The 23,342-nt window shown below is 37.6% G+C and overlaps 1 protein-coding gene across 4 annotated transcripts in view; it reads left to right on the forward strand.

Annotated features, from left to right (window-relative positions):
• Positions 1–23,342, forward strand: part of bonsai (28S ribosomal protein S15, mitochondrial) — a 79,746-nt gene that overhangs the window by 40,891 nt on the left and 15,513 nt on the right. For 3 of the 4 annotated variants that reach the window (XM_089236464.1, XM_089236465.1, XM_089236462.1), the window contains one exon: positions 22,740–22,824. In XM_089236464.1, coding sequence (XP_089092590.1) covers positions 22,740–22,824 — 85 coding nt within the window. Of the gene's footprint in view, positions 1–2,550; positions 7,284–22,739; positions 22,825–23,342 lie in introns of those variants that run through there. The other variant, XM_089236463.1, reaches the window with a different exon arrangement.

Consider the following 23,342-nt stretch of genomic DNA (forward strand, 5'->3'; position numbering starts at 1 on the left):
GAAAAAAAAGATTTCCTGAATAGTTATTGATTCCAGCTGCAACAACTACAAATTAATGTTTCTTTCGCACATGACTGATTTTCTGACGGGTTTTTTTCCTGTCAGGTTTGTTCACGACAATACCAAATCTGAGCACAACATGCTAATAACACGAGGTACAAATACAACGCCACAACAGGCAAAATGCCCAATGAGGTGGCTGAGAAAAACCATAACAAATATGAATAATGTCATATATTTCAAAAATACAGCAGCCCAATTAAAAATGCAATTACAAATGTATATATACACACACACAAATACAATGTAACAATACAAATACAGTACCAATGTAAACAAACCACGAAATAGTTTAAGTAGATAATGGAATTTTTTTCTTAAGGAAAATGAAAAACAAGTACGATTGCTAATCGAAAAAGAAACTTACAATGCAAAATTTGTGTGACACATTTCTGCCAGCAGAAGTCAGGAGATGAGGGGTCAAAATGTTGATTCATATTTTTTAGGAATTGAAAAATTCAATTTTTATCATCATTTTAATTTTTCCCGGTAACAGCAAGCACAGCATTTTACTGGTGAACCGTTGATCCTAGAGACATACTTTCAATCGGAAAAAAGTATCTAAATGTCATGTAGTAATGTGACACAGAAATGTCATCATGTTGCAAGGGATTGTATAGTTATTAAAAAATTAATTTGTCATATGGACATCATGTGCCCAAAAACGCAATGAGAAAGTTGGTGCCCTGTCTCTCTCTAATTTAAAGAAAATACAGGTTTCTAATGCTGGGATTACGTTATGAAATATCTTTTACAAAACTTGAATAGAAAACAACAGTAATGTAATCAAATCAATTCAATCATCAATCAACCAGAATCAAATTGTTACCCCCATGCCCAGCTCGTGGCTGATTGTGGGATTACCAACGGGCTCAGTAAGGTCTATGAAGGGAGAGGAAACTATATAAGACTATATTTTGTTTGTTAATTTGTGTATGCATGTATGTGTTGTGTATGGAAAAGAAAGTATAGTCTAATCCAGGTCATGTTCATGACTCTCAGAATTTAGCCTCAATGCAGATGATCCACGAAGAAAATGCCACCACAACTCTTCGATGACATGTCACTGTTGGAAGGAGAGAAGTCCACCCCACATATTTATTTCAGTGGTAATTGCATGCATCAACGTGAACTCAATTGAAACAAAAGAATGGTGGTTTTAATCCCAAGCCTTAAAAATTGCCATACACTCATCAAGCAAATGCCTTCGTCCAGGGTGGTTCCCCCTTTTTTTCTCCTTTTCTTCTAAGTATATGTTCAAAAATCCAAGAATATAGGTGCCAGAAGTAAAAGTTATATATGTTCAAAGTTCCAAGTATATTGGTGCCAGAAAAAAAATTTATGTGTTCCAATCAAAAAAAGAAACATGAATGATAAGAATAAATAGGTGCCAGGAGCACAGTATCAAGCAGTATCAAATGTGCATGTGTGTTTAATAGGTGCCAGGAGCAGTATCAAATGTACGTGCGCAAAAATTTTAGATGAATAGGTGCCAGAAAATTAGAAACAAAACAAATAAAAAGATGTTCACCAAATCTTCTTGGAAAGTACAAACTTAAACTTTTTTATAAAAGAATTATCATCAAACTTTTATGGGCGTGGTAACCCAGGTCGATATAGGATACTCACCTAAACTACCAAAGGATCTATAGAAGTATCGCGAGTTCGATACCAGCGCACCAACCCCTCGATGGGGGACTCCCTGCGGTAGAAATTTTTTGCTGCGGTCATGTCGCAATTTCTGTTGTACCCCTGTGTCAGGAAAGTTTTCTGACAAGAACGAACCGGGTATCGAATTCACGACGCCTCGAAAAAATGAAACAAAAAATTAATTGAAAAAAAATATTACAACATAAAATACAGATAGCTATTTTCATAGATAGAAATTCAAAAATGGGAAAAAAGTTAAATATAGGCAAATATATATATAAAAGTGAAGAAAAAAAAGAAAACGGTATGTAAATAATTATTTTTTCTCCTCCGTGCTGGTGGAGAGGGCTTCGGAGAGAATGTCCCGGACCTCATACACGACGGGGTTAGATGGAAGCGAAGGACCTCCGTAATGTATATCCGAGGTGGATGGCGATGGAGCATCCACCACCATGCTTGTTGGTGCATTTACTATCATGCTTTTTCTGATGTCGCGCAAATACCTCAAAATTTCATGCTGGGCATCAAGCTCAACCTCCAGCGGCATCGCCTTTAACGTGGCCGCAACGAACTTCCCAAAACAGTCAAACTCATTGCCAGGAGACAAGGCAGGATTTATCACATTGCTGATTTTGTCCGCTTTGTCCAACAAGAGGTGCAGATCATGCATCTTCTCTTTGATTGACGGGAAGTCGTGGTGGTGGTCAATGCTTTCCTGGACTTGTGCAGGTTGTGGTGTAGCTTGTATATCACCAGCTACATTTACTTCATTGTTCACCTATTAAGAAAAAAAAACTGCCTGTTAGAATACTGTATTTATGTATTTTTATTTACTTGCAGGTACCGAGAAATGACAAAGAGTGGAAAGCAATCGAAAATGTTTTTCGAGAAAGATGGAATTTTCCTGGTTGCTGCGGTGCGATAGACGGGAAGCATATCTTGCTAAAAGCACCACCAGAAGCTGGAAGCTTCTATTATAATTACAAGCAGACAAATAGCATCGTGTTGATGGCTTTAGTTGGCGATGACTATTGTTTTAGTTATATAGATGTTGGTTGCAATGGAAGAGTCGCTGATGGTGGTGTTTTTAGGAGGTGCAACCTGAGCTTTGCGTTGCAAAATAATTTACTTCCAGCAGGTCACGTAATTGTTGCTGACAATGCCTTCCCTCTTAAAAACAATATCATGAAGCCATACTCAGGGAACAATTTGTCGTTGAAACAGAAAATTTTCAACTACAGGCTATCTCGGGCATGACGTGTTGCTGAAAATACCTTTGGCATCTTGGCCGCACGCTTCAGAATATTCGAAAGGCCCATTCCCGTGAGACCAGAAGTTGTTGATAAAGTTGTGAAAGCCTGTTGCTGTCTACAAAACTGGCTGCACAAAATAAAAATTTCTGTGGACGCCCCATCTCTAGACGTGGAGGATATCACTCATGGAGGCGTAAATGGTGGAAGTTGGAGGCACTTGCCCTCAGAAGGACTGGCTGATCTACCTTGCACTAACCACCACCATTCCTCTCGCAATGCATGCCAAATTAGAGATGATTGCACAGATTATTTTGTGGGTGGGGGGTCAGCGAGCTGGCAGATAAGAATGATTCAATAACTGGACACTTGGCCATGCAGTCGATTTGGCCATCATGCCAACTTCACGTCTGCTTCTAGTCTTGCAAGAAATGTGATGGCATATGAGAAGTTGAGAATCAAAGTGGTTCAAGTCACTGCATTGCAATTTTTTTCATAATAAAGCGTTCTTTCCTTTAAAAGCTCCAAAAAATCAGTTTTTCTTGGAATGTTTTTTTGCTAAAAAGACAATTCAAGGACTAACGTGTATTACAAGCAAAAAATAATTTCATGGAAAACTGCTTTTTCGGAAGCTTTCAGAGGAAAGAACGCTTTGTTATGAAAAGTTGCACTCCAGTGACTTAAGACCACTTTGATTCTCAACCCTCCATACATATTTTTGTGACATATACACTGAGTGGGCACATCATTATGACCACCTGACAGTTTCAAGCAAATGAGCTATGACGTATCGCTGTGGAGGGATAGAGAAATAAATTTTTCATGAGTATTCATTGATTGGTAAAAGCTCAGGTGGAACGGAGAGTCTCCAACTTGTGAAAGACAACAGAAAGGTAACAGCAAATTACAGTAGATCTTAATTAAAAATTGTCTCAAAGGATCTCTGAATGCACTGTTTACCGTACAAGGTCCGGGTAAAGGTGGGCGAACGAAATATTGACGAATTGGTCATACTTAAATTGGCCACACAGTGTATACTCATATATATATACCGTATTTGATCTCACATTTTTTCTCTTGGGCCCTTGTTCCCAATGTGGGAGCAATTCGAGAATGGTTTACACAGGGCTGCAACTAGTTACTTTTTCAGCCGCGCAAGCACACGTTTTGGCTCCCCGTTTAATGTAGAAGAAGCGGTTGAATGGTGAGTTCAGCAAACCCCTTTAGTCCAGCGGCCGGGGCACCAGACCCGCCAGCTCCCCATAGTTATGGCCTTGGCATTACTAACTGAGAAGTTTTTGCATTTCTTGCTATTAAATAAATTTTTTTAATGTTTATGCATTGCTCATTTTTCAATCATGTGTTTCAAAACCTCAATTTTTTTTGGTGGGAGTGGATCAGTTTTAGTAACGATAATTTCTAACTATTTCCCTTTGCTTTTCACCTTCTTTTTTCTCTTTAATGGGTACCATGTTATTTAGAAGCATTAAACAAGGACTTTCAATGCATGGCTCACGGGTCATATGTGGCCTTCGAAGCTTTTTGCAGTGGCCCGCTGACGAAAAAGCTGACATAATTACAGAATTTATAGAAATTAAAGAAAAAAACCAATGAAGAAATTAGTTAAAGTGTTCGAGAATTGGTGAAAGAGTAATTTGAAAATTACTTTTGAGATAAACATTTCAAAACAAATGAGAGGAAATAAATTCACGGGTAATGAGAAATAAAAATTACCTTTTGGGTTTGATAATACCAGGGACAGACCAACGTATGTAGACCCAAAATTAACAGTTAGTTAGCCGTGGTTCTTTTTTCACAATTTTGGGTCTCCATACATTGGTCTTTCCCTGGTATAATGAGAAATAATTTCAGAATTATTTCTGGAGAGGGGAAGGCACACAGGATAATTCGGGTTCCGCGGAAGCAGTGAGGAAACTCTCCAAGGCCATTTTGAGTTTTTAACCTCCAAAGGTATTCTAAATTCACCGAATTGATTGAAGCAAGATTAGAGGGGATTTTTTCAATATTCTAAGTTTTTCTTGCATTTTTCTTGTAATTGTTGATCATGGAGACCAATGTGATCCCCCCCAACCACATGAGCCTCTTGAAGAAAGGGGGATTTTACAAGATGCGTGGGTGGAGAGGGCTAAAAAAAGATTGGAACAGTATCTTCTGTAGATTGCTCTAGCCAGGTGTAGGGATATCATCTCCTCTCTCCCTTTTTTTTTCTCACTTCCCCTGTCTCTGCTCTCAGTTCCCCATCTTGATCTCTGACCTTTGGCCACCTGCAAGGTTCCTTCTCATGAGAAAAGAAAAAGTCATAAATGAGGAGATGTGCATATGGAACAGAACATTCATGTTTTTATTATTATTATTTCCTTAAGGTCCCTACACACGCTCAGTTATACCAGCACAGTTATGCCTGTACAGGCCAACTGTGCAGGCATAACTGAGCGTGTGTAGGGGCAGTCAGTTGACCTGCACAGGCGACCTGAAGGGAATGGTTTTTCGATTCGGTATAACTGTACAGTTATGCCTGCGCAGGTATAACTGACCGTGTGTATGGACCATCAGGTATAACTGCACAGTTTTTTTCCCTGCTTTTTTTACTACCGCCCTACTTTCTTCCCTCTTCTTTTTTACTGATAATATAATAGAACAATAATAACTGAATAATTTGTTTTGGAGAGGGATTGCATTTAATTAGAAGAAAATTTTCTAATGGCGTAATTTAGGGGGTGGGGGGAAATGGCTCGAATAATGACATATTCATTACACTATTAATGGAGTCACCGAAGTCAGTAGCTTTGAGTAGGTATCTTGATCATTCTGAGAAAATTATGCCAATCTTTTGGTGCAAATCTCAATTCCTGTAATAATTTAGCGTGTGAATATTGTTGCCTTTTTTTTAACCAATCTTTGCACCACATTACCCGTTTTTTTCTTTTTTTGAGTTAATAATTTTCAGTGCCATAACCAATCCACCTACACCCAAAGCATCATCTGTGGAAATCATACTAGAAAATTCCGAACTTTATAGACTATGAAAATCAGAACTGATCAAAAGACCGTGAAGAATGAAAATATCCCCCACAGATCGCCTAGAACCGGTTCCAGAGGCTTCGCCTGCACAGGTATAACTGAGTAGTGTGGATGCATTGAACCATTCAGTTATGCCTGCGCAGTTATGACTGTGCAGGTATAACTGAGCATGTGTAGGTTCCTTTAGAGATGGACTGGAAACTCCTGCTGGCTGATGGAGTGTGAGATGGCTTCCACAAATTGTCACCATTCCTTTTCCCACCAACCAAGGCTCCATGTACTACTGTACTTAGTTGGTAAAGTGATGATGGAGGGGATGAACTGTTATATAGTATTCACACATACTGCAAAAACTTTTACAGTCTCATCAACCCCACCCAGATGTAGGAATGACGCTTCAAAGTTCAAGCTTCTTTTTACTACCAGGGGACATTTTATGACCCCTGAACCCCAACATTTCTGGGGGGTATCATTTTAGGCACAATCAGATTTACTGATTTTTCAGTTTTTTGAGAAAGCACTTCTTCTCCCTCAACCTTTTTCCACAGCCTTTCTCCAACCTTTCACACATTGCTGGCCAAATTAAAATTTTCTGTAAAGCCTATGGGCCACAAAGCCACAGGTTGGTGTGTTCTGTTAAGCAGTGGGAATCCCAAAAAAATTATTTAATACTTTTATTTACTCTGAAATTATTTCTTTCATTTAATTAAATTAATCAATTTTTATTTATTCTGCAACAGCACAGTTGCTTTCACCGATTATGTTTTTTTTCTTGATTGGTTATTTCTTTTGTAAATTGTAAAATTACTCTGCGATTATTTTTTTAATCGTACATATTTTTATCAATTATGAAATAATTTTTAAATTACTTGACCAGCAGGCCATGCGTTGAAGACCCTTGTTAGAGCACATGAAAAGGCTCTTGGCTAACTTTGACTAAATTTTCTGTTACGTTATTGCCCTTGTGTTTGTCCTATCATTGTTGCAATAAAGGATGTAATATTTCTGTTTAGAAAAGCTGATTGCTTCAATTATTTTTATTTTATTTTACTTTAACCTCTTCGCTCCAGAGGTACTCATATGGGTACGTTCATTTTTAATGATTCTTTTTTCAAGTTAAGACTTGAGGTATGCGTAAGAGTACCGACTCAAATGGTAATAGTAAAGATATCGACCCAAATTAATTAATTTTTTCATTTTTTAAGGACATTTTGACGTACAATGAACATGAATCAGTTGATTTTTTTTAATGGTTAGTTTTTTCTTCGGTCTGAAGAGGTTAATCAGTCATCTGGCCAATTAATTTCTTATCCTTTTTTTAAAGTTTGAAACTAATGAAATACATTTTTCTGATTAAAATATTTCGTGAATACAATTGAAACTGATTTTATCATGTGCTGTGTTTATGAATCATCAACAAAATAAGTAATTGAAATGATTATCACTAATTCGTTTTCAAAAATTTAAATATTGAAATGACGTCCTATACCGTCGAAGCCAGATGACCGGTTAAAATTGGCGAATATTTTAAACTCACTTCCAATGTATTCACAAAAATAATTAAATTTTGTTAGCTTTAAACCCATAAAAAAAGAATGCATGTGCGCATGTATTAGGATGTCAGTACAGAAAAATCAGGGTCAGAACTGGAGAGGGCAACTGCCAGGATGACAAGTATTAGGAACAGACAAAAAAGGCCATTAAAATCATCTACTTTTGCAGTGGTGGGGGCAGAATCACGTTTGCCCTTCTCCCAAAAAAATTATAGTTAAAGGGCTGCAGGCAGCACACAGAGAAATTAATTGACCAGATGACTTTTAACAGAATTTTAAGTGCAGGAATTAAATTTGCATTTCGTATACATTCGTGTATAAGGGTCATTTTAAAAAAAAAGTGTAGAAACTGTTTCCGAGACTTGATAATTTTTTTACAAAATTTCAAAGTACTTTGGTGGTAATTTTAATTTTTTTTATAGTTCTGCCATATGGTTAATTTTTTTTAAATCATTGTTTGTAGCAAAACCTCAAATCTGGCTGCCCCAGCTTGAAAAAGGATTAAACAAAGAGACTTGGTGCAAATCTGAATTTTTTTTTTTCAAAAAACTTGGAATCATGTTTTATATATGTGTCAGAGATTAATAAAACTGAAAATAAAATTAAAAGAAACATTTTATTTTCTGGACACTATGCTGAGGCGAACCTGGAACGCTTGCCCGGTATGAAAGAGGGCCTGGTTTTGAGTCCCGGCGGAGACAAGATGACTTTTCTTTCCAGATTTGCCTCGGCATGGTGTCCAGAAAATTAAAATGTTTCCTGGATATATATATATCTTGGGCTGAGAAAAAAGCCATCTAACCCAAAATGAAATAAAAATTTGGAAAATTTTTTTTTCATCTTTTGAAAATCTATTTTTTTTGTTCATGCCCCAAAATTTTTCCAATTTTAAAATGTCCAGTCTGTTAACGATCATTTGATATATACATATAATTTTATACAGCATTAAATCCAATAACACTTTTGAGCGCATTGAAAGGTTCACTTTTAATGCTTGATCAACTTTTTTTGGATTTAACTTTTCAAAAAATGACTTAAGATTCATGTTACATTTTTAGTACCAGATTTTTCACAGTGGAATGTCTACTCTCTTATGCCATTCTCATATTGAAATATTGTTTTCCATCAATATCAGCAAGTGATAATAAGTGGAGATATGCTTCAAAATATAACAACATATTTCATCAATCATTTAAAATGAAAAAAAATTAGGCTAATCTGTGCACTCTGTTGCATCTTCCAAAAACTCAAGCAAAATATTAAACTTCTAGTTATTGGCTGTAATTTGAGATCAATTTTATTTTGAAAATTCATTTTTTTCATTTCAAAAATGTGAAATGTACACATTTGGGAATGACCCATAAAAGCCGACCCACCTCCTTCCTTCTTAATTAATTACTGCAGTGGTAGTCAGCTGAAATTGGTTTCCTGTGGTTCCAAACATAGAGTTGCGAATGACAGCTGATCTCGCTGTTAAAAAGATTCACCGCAGAGAGCAAAAGGCCTTCAACCATGCAATTTTTAGTCATTACTTTTCACTCATAGTTTGCAACGTTAAGGCACACAAATTAATTATCTCCAGCTCGCCGCGAGGCTCCCAGGAGCCGTTACGCGCACTTTGAGAAACATTTATATATAGGAACAAATTTCTGCCCAAAAAAAACACTCGGCTTATTACTAGGGCTTCACAAATCCCAGGTCACCATGGTGACTAAAAAAATTGATATTTATTTTTTTGGTGCGTAAATTTTCTCGTGTAAATGCAAAAGAAATTAAGCTTAGCTTCTGAAATATTTGGTTGGTGCCTAGATTTTTTTTTAATTGATTTGGCAAGCCCTGCTTATTACACAACAGTATATACAGTTAAATGAAAGTTGAATTAAATAAAACTCGCCATATCATCCTGCGATGCTCTTGCATCAATCAACAACAGGGCGTGGTGAAAGATCGCAAACCATTTCATTCTGGAATGATATATTTCATTGGCCCCAGCACCCGATGACCTCGATTCTTTCATTTTTTTTATTTCTTGAAAATATGTTGAACGAATGCTTTTTATTTTTAATTCTACTTCCCTCACACCAAAACCCTGGAGCTCCATTTTTTCTACTATGTGTATCAGGGCATATTGTTTTTTTTGCTTGTTTTTATAGCATTCATTTTGGTAGTTCCAAAGACATTCATGTTTTAAATACTCCTCAACAAATTTCATTGTAGTTTCTTCGGACCACTTCGCCATAATGCAGATAGAACTGGAGGATAATGGGAGCAGATTGCGGAAAACTCGTTTACGCTTACAAGATCAAAATAAACCCCTCCGTGAGAGAGCAAAAAGACTCGTCCAAGTGACAGGCCACGCCCACTGGCGCATGCGCATAGGTCTACTTAACCGGAAAAAATAGAACCGTTCTTATCTCACTTACCAACTAAATCACTAGTGCACTTGCCAACTAAAGCCGTGTAAACGGCCCTTATCGTCTGCATACATTGTATCGTACTTGGCAACCAAAAATTAAGTTACCAACTAAAGCACTTGCCTCGTGTAAACGGGCCTTCAGGCTCATTTACATTGAGCGAGTTTACTAGCTACTCGCCTACGATTTTAAGGCCCGTTTACACAAGGCAAGTGCTTTAGTTGGTCACTTAATTTTAAGTTGCCAAGTACGATACAATGTATGCAAACGATAAGGGCCGTTTACACGGCTTTAGTTGGCAAGTGCACTAGTGATTTAGTTGGTAAGTGAGATAAGAACGGTTCTATTTTTTCTGGTTAAGTAGACCTATACGCATGCGCCAGTGGGCATGGCCTGTCACTTGGAGGGGTCTTTTTGCTCTCTCACGGACGGGTTTATTTTGATCTCAAGCGTAAACCTGTTCATGCTCCGTCGTCTCCTGAAGTTTCGCTAGAATTCCGCGGAAATATTGAATGGTGAGGTGGCCAGAGGACACAACCTTCAAGTTTGTTGAAAAATATCTTCGCCATGAATGTTTGTTGAACTATAGAAATGAAAATTACCTTAACAAACAAGCTAAAAATTATTCGATGTTGGAAAAAGCTATGGAATATTCTGTCGACATGATGTCAGGAGTTGAAAAAATTTGAAGATTCAAAAATATATATCAGGTGTGGAGAGGAGGGTTTCGAATATTTCTCTCGTCCAGAACGAATTTGCTGCCATCTGTGGTAAAAATGCATGATCAAATATTTAACATAGATTTCATCTCTATAGATTAAATTTAAAATTAATAATTTCGAGAATTTGGAAATAATTTTCATGTTTAATGAATTTTTATTATTTAATTTTTAACCCTTAGAATTTCCTATGAATGCCAAGAATCTTCTCCCGTATTTTCGGCTTACATAATTCATAATTTGTCTCCTCTTCAACTTCGATTAAAATATCATATAATCGATATTTACAACTTAGAGGAGAAATAGAGAAATGTTATATTTCCTTCTCGATGACTTACATAAGTTTATAATATGTTGTGTATTCTTTTTTTCCCTCTTGGGTAAGTGAAAGTGAATAAATTTATATTCTTTAAAAAAAATATATAATGTGGCTCTGATCACAGTATTCGTAAGTTCTACCTGATCATCTTCATCCATCGTTACGAAAGGTATGAGCTTTAAAAAAAAAAGCACTTCTCTGAATGCCAGATAAATAAAAAATTATTACTATTATTCTCCTGCTCGTTGCGTCTCTCTCTCTCCATGGATTTGAGTAGACTGAAGCGTGCATGTGCTAACTGCGCTCGCCTCTGTAAAAATTATCCAATGAGCATCTACTTACCACTTAATTGTGTGGACACTTTCAAAAAGAATTGGCAAGTTAAAATTTAGTTACAACTAAATCACTTGTCTCGTGTAAACGGGCCTTTACTCGCTGCTACTGAACTTGCTCTGTGCAATACTACACTCGCCGCTCGCTCCGCTAGAGCGAGTAAGTTGAGGGTCGGGCTACTTTTCTCACTGCTAGCTGGCGTTTTTGCTATCTGGCTTATAAACTCGCCTTGTGCAATATGCTCGCTCGCTACTCGCTATAATATATATATCGTTCTCGAATTGTAGATTCGCCTCGTTTTATCGAGAAAATGTCTAGCGAAGTCGTTCGTGCAGGAGTTGGGATTGTTGCCCTTGAGATTTGAAAGGAATTGGAGAGGGAAAAAAGGAAACAACGAAAAATGCGGGTGAACGACTGGGTCGGGAGATGCGAAAAATATGGAGCTTCCAGTGTTTTGCTGAAGGATGAAGATTCAGTAGCCTACCGGAATATTTTGCAGTTGGACGGTGCCCAGTTCGACAATTTACTGCAAATGGTCGACGGCATCATCAAGAAGCAAGACACTAAAATGCGGATGGCGATCCCAACTGAAACGAAGCTGGAGATATCACTCCGGTATTTGGCTACTGGGGCTCGTTGAAATGTCTGAGCAATCTGTTCCGTGTTCCCGAGTCTACAATATCGCTATTTCTGCCTGAAGTGCTGTCAGCAATTCACCACGTCCTGAAGCCATTCATAGAGGTGAGTAAAATTTTTTTTTATTACACACTAGGGGACAAAGTCCCACCTGATGCCTTCGGTGTCCAACCCCCACCTCCAAGGGACTTAACTACTCGTCATATCTTGTTTAATTATAAAGCAAAATATTCCTCAGGCACTGCAAATGTCTGCAAAATAGTCATTCAATTGCCAGTTTCCCACTCTGATTTTGATAATCAATGCACTGCCATCATATATACAGCATAATACTCAATACACCACGATAGGTAATACAGCACAATAACTAATGCATCACAACACTCAAAGCACCACCATTGGCAATAAAGCACACTACTCAATCTACCACTATATGCAGTGCACCACAATGAGAAATACAGCGCAAAACGCAATACCCCACCATCAGCAATGCAGCACAATAAGTAGTGCACCATGATAAGGAATGCACCACAATATGCAATACAGTACGATATATGATGCATCGCAATACGCCATAATATGTAATGTTCCACAATACACTGTAAGCACTGCATTACAATAAGCAGTACAGCACAATATGCAATGTGCCACAATACACTGTAAGCACTGCATTACAATAAGCAGTACAGCACAATATGCAATGCACCACAGCATGCAATGTATCGCATTAAGCAAAGCACAATAATACTCAATATGCCACAATACGCAATAAGCACTGTGTTTTAATAAGCAATACAACATGCGATGCACTACAATATGAAATGCACCACTATTTACAGTGCACCACAATAAGCAATACAGTACAATATGCAATCCACTACAATACGTGATACATCGCATCAAGTGAAGCCCAATATTACGCAATGCACCACAATAAGCATGTTATGCACTACAGTACGTAATGCATAACCATATGCAACCAGCAAAATCAGCAATGCATTGCAATCAGCGAACCATCGTAATAAGCTATTTACCACAATACGTAATGCAGACTGCCCACCTTGCTCACTGGCATCCAAGCTGCTGAGCAAAGAGGACCTCCTCTTTGCTCAGCAGCTTGGCAAACAGTACCTCGGTACTGTTTGCCCAGATGCATATTGGACATACTCTCCTTTGGTCACTGTTTGGTGCTTCTTGACCATAAAAATGAACATCCAATCCTTTTGTATAAATAATTTTCTCCTGACTCTTATATATTCCAGCCTTCCACTTTAACTATATCTGTATCAGGCTTTTGCCTCATTACATGTGACATATCTTATGAAGAAAGAAAGGATTAATTTTTTTTCTGTATAAATATGAGATATAAGCAAGTAATTAAAACTTCATGCATACAATAGATTCATTCTCTTGGCAGCCTAATGACGTGTTCTATTAGTAACATGAATATTTATTTTGCTTTTGTAGGTTCCTGCAACAGCTGATGAATGGAAGGAAATTGAAATTAAATTTTCCCAGCGATGGAATTTCCCAAGATGTTGCCGTGCCATAGATTTGAAACATATATCCATAAAGCTGCCTCCACGTTCTGGTTCTATGTATTTTAACTATAAAAAAACATAGTATAATATTGTTTGCAATAGTGGATGCAGAATATTGTTTTACGTATGAAGATATGGGGGGAATGGACGGGCCAGTGACAGCGCTACATTCAGGGATTCGATGCTGAATATTGCAATGGGGAACAATTCCTTGGGGATGCCTCAAAACTCTGTCATCATTGGGGACGATGCCTTCCCATTGGGACCGAACCTCATGAAACCATACAGCAAGACCGGACTGAGCATTGCTGAAAAAATCTTCAACTATCGCTTGTCCCGCGCAAGAAGAGTAGTTGAGAATGCCTTTGGTATTCTGGTGTGGCGTTTCAGAATTTTTTCCCAACCCATCGAGCTGAAGCCAGACACCACTGACAAGGTAATCTGGGCCGCTTGTAGTTTGCACAACTGGCTACGGAAAACCAGTCCCAGTGTATACCTACCACTACAAGCGACTGATAAAAAATACTTCAATACTGGTGACATTATACCAGGGGAATGGAGAAGTTGCATCAGTAATTTGCCATCTGTCCGTAGTCTCGGCAGCAATAACTACAAACGTGCTGCCGAGGATATAAGAAAGGCCCTCACCCAACACTTCATGGATGTAAATACATTGCAGTGGCAGAAAGTTGACATTACAAAGAATATTTAAAAATTCTGCCAAACTATATGAATACCTCACAATAAAAATCCAGTATATTTTATCAACCTAGCATACAATGGTCATTTTTTGCTCACGACTGGCTAATTAGAACGGGACCTGCAATTTATTGTTGATTCTGAATGTCAGTCTTTTTTTAACACTCACCGTGAGGTTGGTGTGCACACCTCAGTGTGGGACTCCTTGCAGTAGCAATCTTTTTCTGTGTTCATGTCTCCGTCGTACCCCTATGTCAGGAAAGTTTCTGACAAGGACAAACTGGGTATCAAACTCGAGACACCTATAAACATCCTTTGGTAAAACCAAACCACGTCTAAACTTCCTAGAGAAATCATGCCAAGCCGAAACCGCTGGAGCAATATTTATGAAATTCGGTCAGTAGTTTTTTTTTTGAGGTAAAGGTTATATGAGACAATCGTCACTGAAGCTATAAATATGAAATTTGGTCAGTAGTTTTATTTTGTAAAGTAAAAGCTCACTAAAGATTGATTTTTCAAAATTCATACTGTAATGAGGACATAGAGCAGGGGTCAAAAGTCATATGGAGCAATTATCGCTGAGCTCAAACCACTGGAAGCTATAAATATGAAATTAAGACAGTATTATATTTTATAATATAGAGACTAACAAAGACAGGATTTCTGGAAATGCAACACCCGATGGGGTGATAATGGATTCAAATGTTATTGGAAGGAATCATCGCAGAGCAATTTTCAGATTACCAAATCCATGCGAGTGAAGGCACGGGTAGCAGCTAGTATTCCATAATGGTCTTGCTGTTAGGTTTCATTAAGGTTTGACCTAGTGGAATTGTGTCATTCTCAATGGAGACAGAATTTTATGCATATATATGTTAAAATTCTATTTATAATTACTGTATATAAATATTCAAGAATGAGTGTGTGTTATTCCTTACTTCAACTCATTATTCTATGAAACAACTGAATTCTAAACTTTAGCTGTAGCATTTATAATTATGCAATGTATTCTGTGTATATAATTATGTGTCTATATATATATATTACATATCAGTGTATATAATTATATGTGTATGTATTATACACTGAAGAGCCAAAAAAACTGGTACACCTGCCTAATATCGTGTAGGGCCCCCGCGAGCACGCAGAAGTGCCGCAACACGGCTTGGCATGGACTCAACTAATGTCTGAAGTACTGCTGGAGGTAATTGACACCATGAATCCTGCAGGGCTGTCCATAAATCTGTAGGAGTAAGAGGGGGTGGAGATCTCTTCTGAACAGCACGTTGCAAGGCATCCCAGATATGTTCAATAATGTTCGTGTCTGGGGATTTAGGTGGCCAGCGGAAGTGTCTAAAGTCAGGAGAGTGTTCCTGGAGCCACTTTGTAGCAATTCTGGAGGTGTGGGGTGTCGCGTTGTCCTGCTGAAATTGTCCAAGTCCGTCGGAATGCACAATGGCTACGAATGGGTGCAGGTGATCAGACAGGATGCTTGCGTACCTGTCAGAGTCGTATCTAGACGTATCAGGGGTCCCATATCACGCCAACTGCATACGCCCCATACCATCACAGAGCCTCCACCAGCTTGAACAGTCCCCTGTTGACATGTAGGGTCCATGGATTCATGAAGTTGTCCCCATACCCGTACACGTCCATCAGCTCGAAACAATTGGAACCGAGACTCGTCAGACCAGGCAATGTGTTTCCAGTCTTCAACAGTCCAATGTTGGTGTTGTCGGGCCCAGGCGAGGCATAAAGCTTTGTGTCGTGCAGTCATCAAGGGTACACGAGTGGGCCTTCGGCTCCGAAAGCCCATATCGATGATGTTTCGTTGAATGGTTCGCACGCTGACACTTGTTGATGGCCCAGCATTGAAATCTGCAGCGATTTGCGCAGGGTTGTTTGGTTTAAACCTTGCTTTTAACCAACTGGTTTTTTCAAAAAATCAGATAAAAGTTGCCGAAATATCATTTTTTTCCTTTAAATTTGTTCATTATTAGCCAAAATGTTTCATTTTTACCACATTTTATATCCTTGGGGTACATTCTGATGGTATATCTTTAAATGACATAAGATTTTATAAGCGGTTTTTTTCAAAAAGTCTCATAAAAGTGGCCAGAATATATGTATATTTTTCATATGAAGTATCTTAGTTATTTGAAGTTATATACAAAAGCCAAAATTTCTCATTCTTACAACATTTTCTAACCTTTGGCTACATTCTGATGCTCTATCTTTAGCAAATTCATGAATAAGGATTGCATCACACATCTAAATGTAGTGGTGTATTATCTCACAGGGTTCCTTTTTCCCTTCACAAAGAAGCAGCTACAGTAGTGACACCATCATGCTAGGGGCAGGTGGTCCTATAATCCAATAAAGACACCAGTTGTCCTTAAAGGACAAAGACTAGTGTACTAGTTGTTACATTACCTCACATACATTTTCATTTTCTTTTCATAAGAAGTAGCACATCTCCTACTGTATATCTCACAGTCTTAATATTCAGTGCCCGAGTGGCATGGTGGTAAGATGCTCGTCTACCATCGTGAAGGTTGTTCTCAGGGTCCCGGGTTCGAACCCAGGCGAGGATATTGATAAGATATTTTCCCTAACGAACTCGAGGCGATCACCGATAGACAGCGCCTTCATTTCCAACCCATCTCACTAATGGCAGTAAATTGCACTATAACGATGGTTGGTGTTTGGTGAAGTAGTAGTTTTAATATTCAATAGTTGTTTTTTTTATACTTTCGCACAGCTAAGCCCAGTTAATCAAGGTTCTACTGTATAGTAGTAACAGATTTATGAAAAATAATCAGCTATATACAGGGTGATTATAATTAAAGTTTTGGTTCCAAAACTATACAATAAGTGCTGATCGGAATCACTTGAAAATTTGCATGGATACTCCTGAAGCAATGGACGTTTCTTTCGCAAAAGAAAAAAGTGCAAAATGTGCAAGTAGATGATGCTGTACTTGGCCAGCAGTATAATCTATTTTGTGCAACTACATCATTTCGGCACTTCCACAGCATCAGTGTGTGGATAGAACTTCTATCAAGATGCACATTGCAATACCAGCAAAGCAGCTGCTGAAGACCCATTTTGACAGGATGCACCTTAACCCTTGCAACTTCTGGCTGTGGGGGTACCTCAAAATGTTATAAATAGTGGTCAGATTGCAAACTTTGGTGAATTGCAATCTCCAGCACATTCCCTATATGTTAGAAGTTCCACATTCCTCAGGAATATGAACGGGGGAAAGGGGGCACGTTTGGTTTAATAAAGCTGAATTGCAAGCACATCCACATTATGACCATGGCATACTCCGATTCTGTTGTTGAACAATAATTTTTGTGCTTTCAACCTCATAGCCAGAACACGTGGGTGGACAACATATTTAACATTTTTTGAGTAAGTTGTAGTTATTTATTCAATCACTTCATTTTTTTTGTGATGTTTCCGTGAATTATGGAGTCGTGCAATGCTATAATTAAGTGATGATTTTGCTATGACTGGCTATCGTTTCCATTCTGCGAGAAATTTCCCACGTGTTGGATGATGTCATTAATTTTACATTTTTAAGTATTTTTTTCCCTTTAGCAAATAAAATTAAATTTTTTCAGGAATATTCATGTCAATTTTCAAGTCATTCTGACAATCGTTCTTTTTTTACAGTGTTTTGAAATCAGAACCTTAGTTACAATCACCCTGTACATCACAAATCATTGCTAATTAATCTGCATTATTTATGCTTCATTAAATGCATGATATTCACCTAATTTTTATTACGTTTTGCAGAATAGCTTCGTAATTAAGTATACTGAACGTAACTGGAGAAAAATCTTTATATATTATATGATTAATAACAACATTAAAAGAATTTCCAAACACACAGTAATCCATTGAGTTAAGCAAAAAATAATTAAATTGCAAAAGTTGGTTTTTGTTAAAATGTAATAAATATTTATTGATTAATTAGCATGGGAATAGTGTTAATTATATTAATACACATTTTATTTTTGTTAATTATTGGAAGTTTGAATGATTTTTTAGATATTTCATTGTTTTTAATGTCAATACTATTTAAAACAAAAAAACAGGTTTAAACCAAAAAAACTGGTGTTTTTGCCAACCCTGGATTTGCGAAAGGGTTGCACGTCTGTCACGTTTAACATTGTCGTTAGTAGTCGTTGGTCCCGTTCTTGCATGATCTTTTTCCGGCCACAGCGATGTCGTAGATTTAATTTTTTACCGGATTCCCGATATTCACGGTACTCTCGTGCGCCGACTATAACACAACGTTCAAACTCAGTTAAATCTCTATAACCTGCCATTGTAGCAGCAGTAACCGATCTAACAACTATGCTAGACACTTGTTGTGTTATATAGGCATTGCTGACCGCAGCGCGGTACTCTGATTGGTTCCATATCTCTTTATTTGCATACGCATGCCTGTTACCAGTTTTTTTGGCTCTTCAGTTTATATCAGTGTATATAATTATGTGTCTATATATTACATATTAGTGTATATAGTTTGCATGTATAAAATAGCGGGTTGAGGAGTGCCAGGTTCTGATGGCAAATAACAAATTTATAATGGTGTTAGTTGTTTTTCAGGCAATAGCTCAATAACAGTTTGTGGGTTATGAAATCCCAATTTGATGACAGTTATGTCCTAATGAGGTCATGATATGGTTTCCCAGAAAAGTGTTATTTTAGGAAATGTTATTTTAGACCATTATTCATGAGCATAGAGCACGCTTGGCTCAAGAAATTATGCTGGCACCTAATTTTTTTTACTTGGGGTCATTCTAATATAATTATGTGTATTTCATTAACCCATTATATGGGGAATGTGAAGTATGGACTGCAGGTTGGTGATATTTATAAACTTATCACCAAATATTCAATATTTATTGTCATTTGCCAAAATAAAGATTAGCGAAATAAAACATTCTTTTTCCAAGCCATCCATTTGCAGTTGCATTTTTTAGCTGTAATGTTTTTTTAATTTTTTCAAATTGGTTTGTTTTTCTTCCAAAACCCAAACTAGAAATGGGTTAATGACTTCATTGTCTGCAGGCTATTCAGATTCTGCAACCCTTATCTATTATAACCTGTTGTAATTCAATGTTCTTCATTGCTAATTACTTAACCCTTACAGCAGCAATCTTGAGATATCTCGTCAAACTTCACCTGCTTTATTTCGGTCACCCCAAAATATATCTCTGGTTCATAGCAGCTATTTCCAACGTGGCAGTTGTAATGCAGATCAGGGAAATTTTAAAAACTGCCTAAAAGGTTAAACTTGTCACCTTTGGCTGTAGCCCACTTATTCACCTGCAAATATCCCATGGACCAAACAGCCTGTCACCATGAAACGCTCCAAAAAATACATTTTACCCTTCTATTTTAAATCTCAAAAAAACCTATTGGGAACAATAGAAGGAACACATTTAACAGGCACAAGTAACACATATTCATTAGATAAGGGCGCTCTGCCTTTGAGGGGGTAATGCTGCCCCCCCACAATTTAGTTTCAAGGAACGTGTTCTCATTGTTTTAATACACAGAGATGACGAAGAGAGAAATATCGCCAAAACCCTAATCAACTGGGTTACCAAAAAGCCAAATGGTTGCGAAATTTGGTGTGCACTCTTTTCTGTGCTTTGCTGATGTTCCATTGGTCTTTTTCAAACACTGCATTGTAAATAAATATGATTCTATTTGTATGGATAAGAGTATTTTAAATAAAAAATCAGATACCAGAACTTTTTTTTAGTTCTTGGTTCTGGAACCCAAGTTCCAGAACCAAGAATCTTATGCCTGAACTTTCATAGCCATACTTATAATCCTGAAGTCAATAATTGAAGGCTTTCATTTCTTAAGAATTAAGAATTCTCAAATTATACACAGTTGATGTTTTTACAAACCCATAGCGATGTGAAAAATAGTTCACAAGTGCCAGACATTTAAAGGAATAATATATTGTTTGGAACCAGACAATTCGTAAAATCAAATGTTGACTGTATTGCATGTAGTAAAGGTAACGCTGAAATACAAATTCAATCTATATGTGTTTATTAAAAGAGATTTACAGAAACGAAAATAAATGGAAACAATGCAGTTGACGGAAAGATAGATGGCTTTTTGTCTAAGCCCAATATAAAGGAAAAATATTTTTCAGACATTATTTCTTTGCATCTATGAACAATTTCATATTCTTTGGAATGTTAAACATAAAGATTACTGCAACACAAAATTAAAAGAGACGTTCTTCTCACAAATACATTCTCAGTTGGAAGTAGTAGGTCTTTTGTAAGACAAAAATCAAAGGGTTAAAAGATGTGTAGCAATATTCATGGGAAAGCATATATATATATATATATATATATATATAACAAATGAAATAGTACAGTTTACGGAGAGATAGATGACTTTTTACTCAGCTTGATATATCAAGAAAATTATTTTTCAAATACAGATGTTACTAAATCATATCCTCACATGGATAATTAGATTCCGAAGAATAGAAAGGCGACGCACCAAGTATCTCATGTTCGCGTTCATCCACACAGTCCAAACAGCGTAACTTCATGCGTGTTATGGAATTTCGGATCTGTTGCTGGAGCATGGAGACTTCTCTTTGTGGCAGACAGTGAAGTTCAGCTGCCACGTGCTTGCTGAACACTTCATGCAGCTTGTCCTCAGTTGCCCGCTTCGCTATACTTTCCAGTTGTTCAACAGCCTCTGAAATTTCAGAATGTGGACGCTTTCTACCCTTCCTCATAGGAGTTGGAGGTATAGGCGTCAACTCTGACTCATCGAGGTCCCCTCCGTCCTGGTTTGTGAAATCCACAAGGCTGCTGTTGCAGACATCACCAGCAAATGGTTGCTGGCTGCTACATGGAAGAACCTACAAAGAAATAGCAAAGAATTTATATAAATATAAAATGAGGGAAAGGCATAACGCTGTTAAAGGTTCAGACTGTTCAGTATATCAGCATTGGAAGAGATGAATGAAAAAGTAAAAAAATAGCACTATCTTCGCTAGAGATTGTTGATCATTTCTATGTATCCAACAAGGGTAAGGTTGACAGGACTCCAGCCCAGAATGATTATCATTTTTTGAAACTATAATGGAGCCCACCAAAGTCCCTGGCATAGGGGACCTGCTGCAGGATGTGGGGCTGGGGAGCCTGCCTATATCGCACATTGGTAAGAATATCACAACTCAAAAAATGTTATTCTTGCCACCAAACCAGAACATGGCTCCCTCTGTCCCAAAGATTAGTTATTCTCGCTGGTGTACGATATGCTGTTTGAATTTTGGGGCACCAAAATGAAAAGGGGATGATCTCACAAGGGTGCTGTACCTAATTTTCAGGGCTGACAGGGCTCTAGCATGGGACAATTAACATTAGTTTTTGATGCTACAAATTCACTAGAGAAGGGTCCATAAAAGGTCTGGCTTGGGGGCCCTGCTCCAGGATGGCTTCAGTCCGGGAAGATTCTCAGCTGTACTTAATTTTTAGGGGCCCATGAAAATTGCACCCTAGGAAACATTGCAGGGTATGGACCCCTGAGCTAATGCCCTACTTGCTCATGCGGAAATCGGGCCCTCACTGTATATATATGGCTCAAAAATGAACTACTTTATTTGTATTATATATATATTTAAATATATATTCACACACTTACCAGATTTGATTGACTTCCTCTAGTCAAGAGAACTTCTTGAAAGAAATGAGCAGAACAAAACCACGCCAGTTTCGGGTGGTACAGGTCTCCCGTCTCTGCGCCGCTCTTCTTGCTTCTCTCTATTTTTGCCAGCTCCTGTCTGTAGACATCTTTCAACCCTTTTATCTTTGCCTTTAATTTTTTGTCGTCAAGTCCTCCTCCCAAAAGGCCGCCTTCTTCCAACTGACAACACATTTGAGCGAAGATTGTCTCTTTTAATTTCGTGTTGCAGTAATCTTTATGTTTAACATTCCAAAGAATCGGAAATTGTTCATAGATGCAAAGAAATTTCTTTATTTCCTCAGAACTCCACTTCATTTTCAAGTGATCAAAGATAAACTAAAAAGCACGTGCAACAACAACAGACAATGTAATTATACTGGATTTCAGCTTATAAGGCTATTCCCTGATGCGCGCGCATCTGGACGAGTTCACTAGCTGAGTGTGATTCTTTTCTCGCTGAACTAGCAGCAACTTGCTCACTCGCCAGCTACTTAACTTGCTCAATGTAAATGAGCCTTTAGCACTAGGAAAGAACGCGTCCCGGGAGACGCATGAACAAAATTTTTACGCGTCCTTTTCCAAAATTCTGGGTATTTCAAAATTCAATGGCATCTCTGGTTCTACGAGCAAATGGACAATATCTCCCCATTCCACTGTCTAAAACGTTTTCACGCGACTATACCTCGTTATAAGCACCTATAGCTCATTGATAAATTGTTTTATTTCAATGTATATGAATCTATGTAACAGGTTTTTATGTTTTGTCTTTCTTAGAAAGAAAGAGCTGAAATCGAAAAAGTTGAAATTCTGAAAGCTGTGCAACGACACCCATTAGACTTTGATTCTCCTGAAGTAAAAAGTGAGTATCTGATCAGAGATACCGCTGTACTGTAATTTACATGGGTCTTGGGACCCAGGGTATTCAAAAAATCTGGGTTTTTGAGTGAATGTGGGTCCTTCTCAAAAAAAAATTATCTTGAAAAGTATGGTCCCCCCCCCTTCCCCCATAATTCACTGGTATCTCTATGAATTTTTTCCAGCATGCCCCAGGTCTTTGATCACCTGCTTATAGCTCTTCGTTGAGACAGAATGGCGGCCCATGTTCTGGGTAAGAGAAGGAGGTAACTCTAAATCAAATAAATAATTCATTTCTCAAAACATGTTCTATCTAGAGGTTCATTTACTTTCATTGTCTACTAGTAGGAAAAGCCTCTGAGAATCAAACATGTGGAATTTAGCACATGTAATAAATTTAAAACATACAGTCGATTCCGCTTACAATGTTCTCATTTAGAACATTTTTCCACTTAGAATGACTTATTTTTGTCGTTCCAAATGTAAATCTCATTATGATTTCCTGTTTAAAGTGTTTTTCTG

The sequence above is a fragment of the Pholcus phalangioides genome, unplaced genomic scaffold (assembly GCF_987345545.1).
Source record: "Pholcus phalangioides strain wild (caught in Gottingen) unplaced genomic scaffold, Ppha-v1.0 ptg000009l_1, whole genome shotgun sequence".
NCBI classification, from domain to species: domain Eukaryota; kingdom Metazoa; phylum Arthropoda; class Arachnida; order Araneae; family Pholcidae; genus Pholcus; species Pholcus phalangioides.